Genomic DNA, 12,536 nt, shown 5'->3' on the forward strand with positions numbered 1-12,536 from the left:
TAAAAAGAGAAAGAAAAGAAAAAGTTGTACAACGACCACTGGTGTTTTTATAGAAAACATGTAACACAGCTCCAGAGGCTCACTCGCCAAGTACTATTTCATTATTAATCTGCTTCTCAATAATGCAGGACTTTTACTTTGTGCTTAATATACAAAATGATTAACTGTGATCAAATAATAACCACTGGCTGTCCTAGAAAAAAACTACACCTCACCATGTCTTCAGCCATTTCACAATTTTATCAGAAAATCTTCCAGTGTTACACAATTTAGAAATAATCAGATTGTTTTGTTGTCAATGCACTCAACAGATGTAAAATCCACTAAAGTAACCGTACTTTTATAACTAGAGCCAAAAGCTGTATAAAATTTAAGTCACAATAAATTAAATCTTAGCACAGGCTTACCTTGGTTTGCTTTTTACTTTAGCTTCTCTTGACTTGTCACTTAAAGTCTTCAGCCTATAATTCAACAAGTATAAAATATCATATTTTTACAGCTTAAGAGATTTTTTCCAATCATGAATTCCACAGTTCTTAAAATTTTAGATTGGATGGGCTAATTATTTTAGCAAGAATTAAGCAGCTCTCCAGACAAGTATTTAAGGGTTTACTATACATCAGACACCCCAAACATTTGTAGAAAACATCTTTATATTTTTCTTGCCTCAATCCCTTAGAAACAATTCCTAAATCAGATTGGACTAGAGAAATGTCATTTACCTGGCATCATTAGAAAAAGAAGTGGTCCATACAGGTGAATTTGGTAGATAACAAAGACATCTAAGCACCACATTTTATTAAATAGAAATGATAGCAGGCACTCAAAGCTCTTTAAGTACCAACGTTTTGTGAAATTTTAGCACTGATCAAAAGTTTCTTAAAGTATATCACAAACCTTTTTCATTAAAGAGGACTTGCTATATTCTATCAAACATTTTCTGCTCACTCCAGGTCATTCTTATGAATAATACCACTGATTAAATTTTGTGGCCAAATAATCATCTCCTCAGACGTTTTGAGCTAGGAATGTCTTTTCATTTACCAACTTGAAATCAATCTATGGTCACTTGAGTTTGTTTGGGATCCTGTTTCTATTCTTTTCTAAATTTAAATTCCCCATCTCCACACCACTGGTGTTTTGATTATCAGGGATAACTTACTGCTTCTAGCTACTTAACTACAGCAGCCTACTCCCTATTATTGGCTTTTTAAAATTACTGGGCTAGAAAACAGAGAAATGGCCTAGAGATACACAGAAAAATAAAATTAAATAGGCTCCACTATATATATCATATGAAGTTCATAGATTTGTTTAATCTATTTTTACTTCACTGGCCCATTTTCACCTTCTTTTGGCTGTCGACTCTGTACCAATTAATTATATGGTAGTCTATTATAAGAAGTTGCCAAAAAAGTGAGTGCTATATTGTGAGACATTATCATGTAAAATAAGATATCGCTGTAAATGTTCTTCACGTGGTTACTTTAACAAATCTTTATTTCCAAATAGCGTCTGAAACATAGGCCACTGTACCACCACCGCCTCTAACAAGCCTTTGATAAAAGGAGAAATAGGGGGCCCTTCCTCAAGGTGCTTGACTGCTATCAGCCAGAAACTGCCTAAAATACCAGCTGACTCTCCTTGAACACCCCCAAGCCTGAACCTCTATGTGCAAGCCTGGGCAGAGGACTCCATCTTTTTTGTGCATAATGCCTGGCTCACTACCAAAAAGAGACTTTTTATAAAAAAAAAACAAACTGGAATGACAGTTTCATACAAAAATCTTTACATTACTCTGTTGTTTTTTAAAAACAAAAATACTAATGTGATAAACTTCTCTGCATTGTTCAAAAGACTCTGAAATTTCTTTAATACAAAACCCATTTGTGTATCTCTCTCCAGATGAGTCAAGGGAGTTGTATTAACAGAGTCTGAACTGTCCTAGAGAAACAATATAAATTTCCAAGCTTCACCTTGGCAACTAGTAAATCTGGTCTAAATTAAGAGTACACAACAACTAGGAAAAGTTATTTCAACAATCAGGCTCTATCACTTCCACTCCAAAACTCGAGAAAGGCCCTTAGTTGTAACATCCAGGTAGAATTATACTAGGTTGGTGATACCCAGCAGTACGTTACACTCAAACTGATTTTAGTATTATTTTTAGTGACTCAGGACAATTCCATATAGTTACGTGTACAAGGATACTGCAAGGGAACTGTTATGATTCTTTATGGACCATTCTTATATGGTCTGCCAAATATGGAGGTTAGTATTTTTTTTTTAAGATTTTATTTATTTATTTGAGAGAGAATGAGCAAAAGTGGGAGCATGAACCGGGAGAGAGGCAGAGGAGAGGGAGAAGCCCGCTCTCCACTGAGCAGGGAGCCCGATGTGGGGCACTTGTACTGGGACCCTGGGATTCACGACCTGAGATGAAGGCAGACACTCAACCGACTGAGCCACCCTGGTGCCCCATCAAATACTTATTTCTGAAATAAACTTTTACTTTCTCAATTGTAATATATAAAATCTGTTGTGCTCCTCCACAACTCCTCCCCGAAAAAGAAGAAATTAGTTCAGAATAAAAGAGCAAGAAGGAATGTCAGAGGCAGCTAAAAATAAAATTGTTGGAAAGGTCAGTCAATGAGAGCTTCTCCATGCAGCTCCTTAATAACCATCTGCTTTCAGTTTGGTCCTTAACCAAATGTAATGTGTGGAACTTATTTGATCTGGATTTGAACAAATCAACTGTAAAAAGTCATTTCTAGGAACCAGGAAATTTGATTATGGACTAGATAACTGATAATATCAAAGAGTCAGTGTTAATTCTGTTAAGTATGATGTTGGCATTGCATTTATGTAAAGTCTCTATTTTTTTTTAGGAGTGCAAACTGACGTAGGAGAGATATAATAGATCTGAGATTTATACCTATGGGAGAGGCAAAGCAAATGTGGCAATGGTTGACAACTGTTGAATCAGAATAATGAATATATATATGGGGTTCGCTGTGTGATTCTATTTTTTATGTTTGCTTTGTAAAAACACTTTTGTAATAAACGCAGCCTTTCAGCCCTTCATCTTTTCTCATCACACCTTCTCCACATAAATCATCCATGTGCCAAAATTCAGAACAGAAACCGATGGAGAAAGCAAAGTAGCTGGAAGGAGGCAAGAAACAGTGAAAAAGGTTGAGGAGAGCAACATAGAATGGGTCACAAGGACTATTATTCTTACTTTGAGTTGGAAAACAAAAATAAGATCAGGTGTATGTGTGTGTGTATACAAGTAACAAAAAAACCAAAAAGTTGGGCAGCCCAGGTGGCTCAGCAGTTTAGCACGGCCTGCAGCCCCGGGTGTGATCCTGGAAACCCGGGATCAAGTCCCACGTCAGGCTCCCTGCATGAAGCCTGCTTCTCCCTCTGCCTGTGTCTCTGCCTCTCTTTGTATGTCTCTATGAATAAATAAATTTTAAAAATCTTAAAAAAAAAAAAAGTTCCTTGCTGAAATACATCTTCAAAATCTAGGATTTTGGGCAGCCCAGGGGGCTCAGCGGTTTAGCACAACCTTCGACCCAGGATCAGGTCCTACATCAGGCTCCCTGCATGGAGCCTGCTTCTCCCTCTGCCTGTGTCTCTGCCTCTCTCTGTTTCTCATGGTAAATTAATAAAATCTTAAACATAAACAAAAACAAAAACAAAACAAAAAAAAACCCTAGGATTTCAACTAAAAGTAGCATACTGTTTTTATCGTGTTCTAATTCTACTTAAAACTTCTCACAATGATTCTGTGCTGGAAACAACTCGCTAATAAAAGCCATTTAATATCCCACAATGTCAAGACTCACTAAGAAGGCAATACTGATCTGGGTGTAATATCCCAGTTTCCTCAAACATAAAATGGTGGCATTAAACTGACCGTAATGATTTGCCACAGGAATTAAATAAAATTCCAAATACGACTTTGGCAGCATTCTGTAAACACAGCTAATGCACAAATGTATAAGAGTTACCTCCACCAAGAAAATTAAGAAACTATGTACATAGTTCCTGGAAAAGGCTTCCTTCCCCACCATTCCCAGTCTTCTTCCCACACAACCCCAGGAAGACATTAGGACTGCTGTGTGTGTGACTGTATCAATTTAGACTCAGATGAACACCTGACAGTTATCACCTACCAAAATCAGCTAATACACACATTGAAGTTCAAAACAGTAAAACTCAAATTTGTCCTAACACCTCAACAGTTTATTTTTAGATTGTTCCAAAGACTTACCTTGATTTGATACAAGCACCAAAAAAAAAAAATGATAACATTTTTTTAGGTCTTGGAGAAAATATTAAAATGGAAGGATCTCCTAAGACAAGGAGGTGATTAGCAAAAACAGCCTCCACAACAAGTTTAAAAAGAAGCAGATAAACAGAATGATAATACGGAGCACTATAATGAATGAGAAGCAGAAAATGTGCTTTCTCTAGCTGACTCAACCTCACGGGGTGACCTTAATGGCATTCATTTGCGCTTCAACTTCCTACTCAGCTAACCTCATCAGCTATTATGAAAGCTCACATGACTGTTGTAAACACCACAAAAACATATTAAAGAGCATATTTTGTCATTAAGGTTCAATTCTTTTAACCGTGCTCATGTCTCCCTGTTCTGACCTTAAATTCTGCTTACAAATACAAATCCCATTTATTGTACTTTTCCATGAAAGTTTATCATTTTTTCCCTCTCTTTAAAAACAAGACCATGGAAACAAAGCATCCTCACACTTAAAAGTACACATGGCTCGGGGCGCCAGGGTGCAGGGTTTGGGGGGGGGGCACTCAGTTAAGCATCTGACTCTTGATTTCGGCTCAGGTCATGATCTCAGGATCATGGGCTAGAGCCCCACTGAGCGCAGAGCCTGCGTGAGATTCTCCTCCCTCTCGCCCTGTACTCGCTAGCTCACTGGTACTCTAAAATAAATAAATAAATCTTTTTAAAAAACAACAAAGTACACATGACCCTCAGCTGTGGAACCTGAGTCACACCAAAATTGCAAAAAGTCAGGAAACGGAGAAGAATTTAGATTACCTCTATCCTAATTAACCACAACTACACCGTGCTGGTTCTGACCTGTCTCCGGAGAGTTTCCTGTATTTCCAACTGCTTCTTGGAGGTCAAGCCATAAGTTCACCTCGTACAACAAATTCACTGTCAACTGCTTTTCTTTCAAAACTATTCTGAAATGCTTTTGTTTGTAAATGGCATCATCTAAGATACTTCAAAGTCAACATCCTTAACTTCTCCACCTTTTTCCCTTACATTCTTAAGTTCTCCACCTTTTTCCCTTCCTACATCGCACTGTTTATAAATCCACCCCATGCCTGTCACATCCACTCCCTTGTGACACGGCTACCACCAGCACGGTCTTATCATCTCTCCCCTGGCCCATAATTAGAGCCTCCCAAATAACGTCCCTATTCCACATCTCCAGCCCTCCCATCACACGGCCTCTCAAATTTCTTCCAGAAATACAGGCAGGCTCATGCTGCTCCCTCCACAAAAACCTTCAAAGACTCAGTCAACATAAAAATAAGCCAGGACCTCTCTGTACCAAGTAGCAATCACCTCATCCCCCCCCCCCCCCACACACAACTCCCTTAACCTGCTGTACTGTTGGTGACAGTTTTTTTGACCTTCGAGGTCTTCTGCTTCCTGCCACTAGAAAGAGCCCAGGGACGCTATTTGCTGCCCGCCGGGTTCTCTGCTACATCCTGGCTCCTAGAACGGCACTTGTCACAAAGTGCTAAGTATTTGATAAATGAATTCATTCAGCAAAGCACTAAAGATCTTCTTAGTCACTAAACTTCCCTTCCAGCTTCCGCTCCCACAACTGCTTGTCTTGGAAACGTCCTCACCCAAATCTGCTACAATCCCTCCTCATTCTTGGAGGCCCAGTACAGAAGCCACCTCCTCTTTGAAGCCTTCTGCAAATGCATCTGAATTAAGAACACCTCCCTCTGGGCTCACAGACACACAGGTCACCTGTATCTTTACTGTTCAGTTCCCTCTACTTCCCTCCCTTTCCATTGCCCATGACTCTGCAGCCCCAGGATCCAGCTCAAGATATAGACAACAATTAGTAAAGGAAACTGAGGGAGAAGCCTCTTAAATCTGTTTGCATTTTAATAAAATGAAAAAAAGCTTCCGTGAAAAAGGACACTTTCTGAGCGCATCATCTGGTGTCTGACACTTAGTAGGAACTCAGTAAATAGTTATTAAGTCGGGTTGAATATTGACGGTTTTTTTTTTTTTCCTGCTTATTAAACAGGCGAGTAATCATGGAAGGGTCAAAATTTTAGGCAAAATGTCAGCATTTTGCCATACTATGAATTAGATTATTCAATCCTCTCCTTTGAGCAGGTTTTGATACTAAAGGAGGGCAGCAGAGGAAATGAGTCTGCTGGGCAGGGGTGAAGCTGGGGACAGTGGTGGCCTCTGGGGAGAAACACCCACTGCCTAGTTGCAACAATACAAGTTTTCTATCCCTACCCACAAGACCCCAGAGCATTACAAACAGGAAACACCAGTCGGTGACAGGCAGGCTATAAACCTTCAGTAAATCTGATTTTCAATTCCCTGCAGGCTTTGCATGCCTCATTGCTTCATTCCTGAGGCTTTCGGTCTGAACCGCTCAAAACCAAAGACCAGAGTGGATTTGAAGGACAAAAACCAAAGACCAGAGTGGATTTGAAGTATGTGCTTCAGTATATCCCAAAGTTTCCCTCAGAGTTCAAGTCTGTCCCTAAAAAGTACATGTTCTATGTCAACTTCCCAAAAGGCTCCAACAGTTTTGAGTAAGTTAAGTGAAATTAGGCCTCACTTAAGGTGAGGGGAGAAGAGTGAGGCCCAGAACCTCACTCCTGTGTCCTTTGGGCCAGCCAGCTACCCACTTATGTCAGATGATATAATTTCCAGGTTTATCTCAATTTTGACATAACTGTTACAATGAATAAAAATTTACAAAGGGACACCCGGGTGGCTCAGCCCGTTAAGCACCTGCCTTCAGCTCAAGTCATGATCTCAGCAGGGCTCCCTGCTCAGCAAGTCCCTTTGTCCCTCTCCCTCTGTGGCCCCTCATGCACTTGTGCTCTCTCTCAAATAAATTGTTCAAAAAAATTTATAAAAGAGACCCCAGGTCCATGGAGAACTTAAGAGTCCCCCTCCGCTTACACCACCAGCATCTCTGGCCACTGCCCTTAAGTGATCTTAAGAGGCATGTTTTCTGAGTGGAAAGTGGAAGGAAATTCATTGTGTTCATCAGACATGCTTTTATCACTGATGTGACATTTTCTTGGGGAACTGATCAAACTAATCCTCTTTTACTATAAAAAAATAAATAAATCAGTCTGTTGAAAGTCCAGTTATAGGCAGCCCCGGTGGCACAGCGGTTTAGCACTGCCTGTAGCCCGGGGTGTGATCCTGGAGACCCAGGATCGAGTCCCACATCGAATTCCCTGCATGGAGCCTGCTTCTCCCTCTGCCTGTGTCTCTGCCTCTCTATGAATAAATAAATAAAAATATTTAAAAAGAAAGTCCAGTTACATGAATTTTCGTTAGTTGAAAATGAGCAGAAAAGCTCTGAGATGCTGGTGCTCTGGGTGACTGTGAAGAGCAACACTGAGGAACACAGAGATCCAGTAGGCCTTCCTTCTACTGATTCCCCTGGGCAACCCAACACTGGAAGCTCCTGAAGTATTTCAGAAACCAGTTGCTCGTTTCTATAGGCAGGAGAACCAAGTATTCTAAAGGTATGTCAGGTACAATTTGACAGTTTGGGGAGGTGAGGGCCTCATTTTCACCTCTGAATCCCTCCCTGCCCTCATGCAACATACACAGACGCTGCTTAATTTCATCTTTCCTCATCAGGACAAAATGTTCAAATAGGTTGATCTCAAGCTGAATACGGAAGAGTTTACTAAAATGAATTAAGAGGATTCTTTCTTGGTTAAGAGTCACACAGGAATTTGTGAACTGGACAAAAGTGAGTAGGAGAGTTTCGAGCCGCCAGTTAGCTGCACAACAGACCACCTGGATGGAGAGGAGTAGCTAGTCGGCTGAGCGTGATCCCTCCAGGAGGAAGCCAAACAAGTGCCTAAATGGAATGCAAGCCCTCTCAGGATGTCTAATCCCCAAGTGGCTCCAGTCTACCACACTGTCAATTAGTCATTTCCCGAGGGGTTCTAACTAAACCCCCTTCCTAACTAAACCCTAAACTCAGGTTACCCAGATCTCCCATGATGGTTTGAGTCCAGAGTTCACATTCCTAGCTAAGTTTAACCTTAGCAAAAGTCATGAGAATGAACAGCTTCTGAAGCACCCATACAACCCAGAGTTACAGTAACTACCAGAAGCTAGGCTGTTAAGTCATTAACTCGTTGAAAGTAATGATAACAGGGGTGTGGGGGGGGGGGGTGTACCTAATACCACTACTATCATGCTCCAGGCAAACCATTCCAGTATACCACCCAAATTCTTAGATAATTTACACCCTGAAAAAAAGTTCCTTTTTTCTTTTCAAGGTTTTATTTATTTATTCATGAGAGAGAGAGAGAAGCTGGCTCCATGCAGGGAGCCCTATGTGGGACTCGATGGGGGGGGGGGGGGGGGAAGGATCATGCCCTGGACTGAAGGCAGGGCTAAACTGCCGAGCCACCCGGGCTTCCCAGAAGTTCCTTTTTCAATTTAAATGGGGGAAAAAAAAATTGCAAGCATGCAAACAAAACAAAACACCAACCCATACAACCCATAAATGAAGCACTCCCAGAGCATCTATAATTATCCTTAAGAACTCCAAACTGAAAGTATCAAAAATGATTTACATGTGGTAAGTGCTCAAGTATTTGCCCCAAATACTCAGCACTCAGGAGGCAATGCATGTGAACATTTTTGTCCCATAAAATCTTAGCCAGCATCTTTCTCATTGAAAATGTAAAATCCTAGTGGCACCTGGGTGGCTCAGCGGTTGAGCATCTGCCTTCGGCTCAGGTCATGATCCCAGGTCCTGGGATGGAGTCCCCCCCCCCCCCCCCCCGCCCCATTGGGCTCCCTGCATGGAGCCTGCTTCTCCCTCTGCCTGTGTCTCTCCCTCTCTGTCTCTCTCATGAATAAATAAATAAAATCTAAAAAAAAAAAAAAAAAGCCCTTTGATGCTGGACGGAGATGTCCTTATTCAGAAAATTCTCCAAAGGGTTTGTATGACAAGCTAACAGACTCTTTATGAAGGGGACACTTTTTCTAAAGAAATGAATAAGAAAATGCAAACGAATTGAGCACTAAGTAGTAACAACAGAGGACACCGCGCTTGCTGTTCTGCGGGTCATTTCACGCGCTCATTCATTGACCTCCAAACCCCTGCAAGTACCATCTTTATCATCTCTGTACAGTCGTGGAAACCGAGGCAAGACCGTGCAACTAACTTGCAAAACAACACACTCGCTGGGGGGTAGAGATGAGACCCCCCCACCCCCACCCCCACCCCCACCCCCACCCCCCGGCGCTCGAATCGCTCCGCCGGCGGCTCCCCAGTTGCGGGCTCGCTGGAATCCCAGGCGGTGACGGGGGGCGGGGGCTGCGGACCTCCTGCGAGAGCTCCAGCCCCAGTCGGACCACGCGGGCCGGGGCTGCAGCCGGGGATGCGGGTCGCCCACGACTCCCGGGTGATTCCAGGCCGAGCGTGGGGCCGCCGGCAGGTGCGGCGGTGTCGCTGGGGCTCGGCCGCTCGCCTGGCCCGAGAGGTTCTCCACCGAAGCGCCGAACCCCGGGCGGGGAGGGATGGGGAGGGGAGGGGCGGGGAGGGATGGGGAGGGGATGGGGAGGGATGGGAGGGGAGGGGCGGGGAGGGCGGGGAGGGATGGGGAGGGATGGGGAGGGGAGGGGAGGGGAGGGGAGGGGAGGGGATGGGGAAGGGGTGGTGAGGGGAGGGGATGGGGAGGGAGGATGGGGAGGGGTGGGGAGGGATGGGGAGGGGAGGGATGGGGAGGGGAGGGGAGGGGAGGGGGAACAAAAGGGAGGGAGGGAGAGCGGGGCCGTCCGCGCGGCGCGGGGCAGGGTGCGCGGCGGCGCCCACGACCCGCGGCCCCCGCCCCCCCCCGCCCCGCAGGAGCCCGGGCCCCGCCGGCAGGTGCTCCGGGGCCGCAGGAAGTCGGGGGCGCGCCCGCCCGCCCGCCACGTGACCCGCGCTCCCCCGCGGCCGCCCAGCCGCCGGGACAGGGGCCCGGGCGTCCCCCGCGCACGGGGCGGCGCGGCCAGGCCGGGACCTAAGTTCCTCAGAGCCGGAAAGTTCGCTCCTCTCCTCGGCCGCGACGGGACCGGGGTGCGGGGAGGGGGGAGGGGGGAGGACGGAGGACGGAGGCGGCGTCCGGGGGGCCCGGCCCAGCCCCCGGGTCCCTTCCGCGTCCCCCCCCCCGTATACCCACCCGGAGGTGAAATCCTGCTGCACGCTCAGCAGCCGCTCGCGCAGGGTCTCCAGCATCGCCGCCGCCGCCGCGTCTCGTCCCCTGAGGCTTCAGGCCGCCCCGCCGCGGCCCCGGGTCGCCCTCGGCCGCCCCACACCTGTCACCCGCGCGCCCCGCTCCCTCAAGGCGGGCCCCGCCCCCCGCCCCGTCCGCGCCCCGCGCCGCCGCCGCCGCCGCCGCAGCAGCGCCTTCCGCGTTCCCGCCGCGCCCCGCCCCCGCCGCGCCCCGCCCCCGCCGCGCCCCGCCCCCGCCGCGCCCCGCCCCCGCCGCGCCCCGCCCCCGCCGCGCCCCGCCCCCGCCGCGCCCCGCCCCGCCCAGGCCCGCGCAGCCGCAGTGGGCCCCGGCGGCGGGACAGGGGCGGCCTCCCCGCTCCGCCGCGCGCCCCTCGGAGGCTCGGGCGCCCCTTCCAGCCCGGCCGGGGTCTCTCTGGCTTGCTCTCTGACGCCGGAGTGCACCCGATGAGATGAGCTCCGGGAGTCAGGAGATGCGTGTTGGCAAATTGAATTCAAGATTTAAAAATTAAAAAAAAAAAAATAATGTAGAAACCTGCAGGGGCATCGCGAACGAGGGCCTTCAGCGGAGGGCTTCTTCGAGGGCAGCATCGGTTTTCAGGGTTTGCGAGAGAATTGGGCAAATTTCTTGCACGGCCTGCACAGCTGTGTAGCAAACGGTTTCACGGAGGGCATCCGGGATCTGCCCCCGCCGGCTTTGCCCTTGCGTGAGATACTTAACCATCCCAACCTCGGGTTCTTCATTCACGACCCGGGGATGGATGGGGCGCCTGGGTGGCTCAGGGTTAAGCATCTGCCTTTGGCTCAGGTCGTGTTCCCGCCCTCTGGGATGCAGCCCCGCCCCCCAGGGAGCCCTCCAGGGAGCCTGCTTCTCCCTCTGCCTCTGTTTCTGCCTCTCTCTCTCTCTCTGTCTCTCATGAATAAATAAAATATTAAAAAAAAAACATGGGGATGATAATCAACTATTTGAACATCGTCACTTTCCACTTCAACCTCGATAAGTCTTTCCATGCCCTTTACACCAAAGGAGGCCGCCTTTGTCAGGTCACCAGTGCCCTCCCTCCATGCATTGCAATCCCATTTGTTACTTACCTGCCCTGATTTTTTTCTTGATCTCTCAGTGGCTCTGGAAGCCATACCTTGTACCACTTTTTTTTTTTTTTAATTATTATGATAGTCACAGAGAGAGAGAGAGAGAGGCAGAGACACAGGCAGAGGGAGAAGCAGGCTCCATGCACCGGGAGCCCGACGTGGGATTCGATCCCGGGTCTCCAGGATCGCGCCCTGGGCCAAAGGCAGGCGCCAAACCGCTGCGCCACCCAGGGATCCCCCTTGTACCACTTTTAAGACACGTTCTTCTCTTGCCTCCAGGGACATCCTACTTCTCCCTTTCTTTCCACTCCTGTTTCAGCAGCTGCTCCCAAGGCTCCATCGCCTGCCTCCCGCTCTTCTCCATGTGTGCTCCTCTCCGCTGGAAATTCCATCAAGGCACAGATGCCCAACTCTCTTATCTTCAGTCCTGTCCTCCTGCTTGCCCCTTCAGTTCAGACCGGTTGCTTGCTTAACATGTATCCTGTAGGCATCTTAAAGCCAACATACCCAAAATTGAAGTCTTGATTGCGTATTCATCTCCTGACCTGCTCATCTCCCAGTCTTTTCCATTTCAGTTAATGGCCCCCACCTTCCACCAAGTTGCTCAAGTTAAGCCACCTGAAATCATCTGTTTCTTCTTCATCCCCTATAGTAACTCATCAGGTCCAAACCACTCTGCTTCTAAAGTATTCCTGGAACCTGCTCCCCTTTCTCTGTCTTCGCTATAATCACCCTGGTCTAAGGCACTGTCATCTTTCACTAGGAACACCGACAGGTCCCCTGATTCTACTCTTGGCATCTACACCCTTGTAATCAATCCATCCTTGACATGGCAGCCAGAGAATTATCTAAAAGAGCAATCAGCTCATGTTGCTCTCCTACTTTTAAACCCTTCATTTGCTTCCTGTGCCCTCAAAATAAAAT

At 46.8% G+C, this 12,536-nt stretch overlaps 1 protein-coding gene across 3 annotated transcripts in view; it reads right to left on the reverse strand.

Moving 5' to 3' along the window:
- Window positions 1–10,651, reverse strand: part of DTNBP1 (dystrobrevin binding protein 1) — a 125,757-nt gene extending 115,106 nt beyond the window's left edge. The window contains exons 1-2 of one of the 3 annotated variants that reach the window (XM_025444039.3): window positions 10,471–10,651; window positions 408–461 (exon numbers count right to left, since the gene is read on the reverse strand). In XM_025444039.3, coding sequence (XP_025299824.1) covers window positions 408–461; window positions 10,471–10,526 — 110 coding nt within the window. In that variant the 5' untranslated portion in view covers window positions 10,527–10,651. Of the gene's footprint in view, window positions 1–407; window positions 462–10,287; window positions 10,393–10,470 lie in introns of those variants that run through there. The other 2 variants (XM_049106037.1, XM_025444043.3) reach the window with 2 other exon arrangements.
- Window positions 10,652–12,536: the final 1,885 nt, after the last annotated feature.

Source organism: Canis lupus, chromosome 35 (assembly GCF_003254725.2).
Source record: "Canis lupus dingo isolate Sandy chromosome 35, ASM325472v2, whole genome shotgun sequence".
Taxonomy (NCBI): Eukaryota; Metazoa; Chordata; class Mammalia; order Carnivora; family Canidae; genus Canis; species Canis lupus.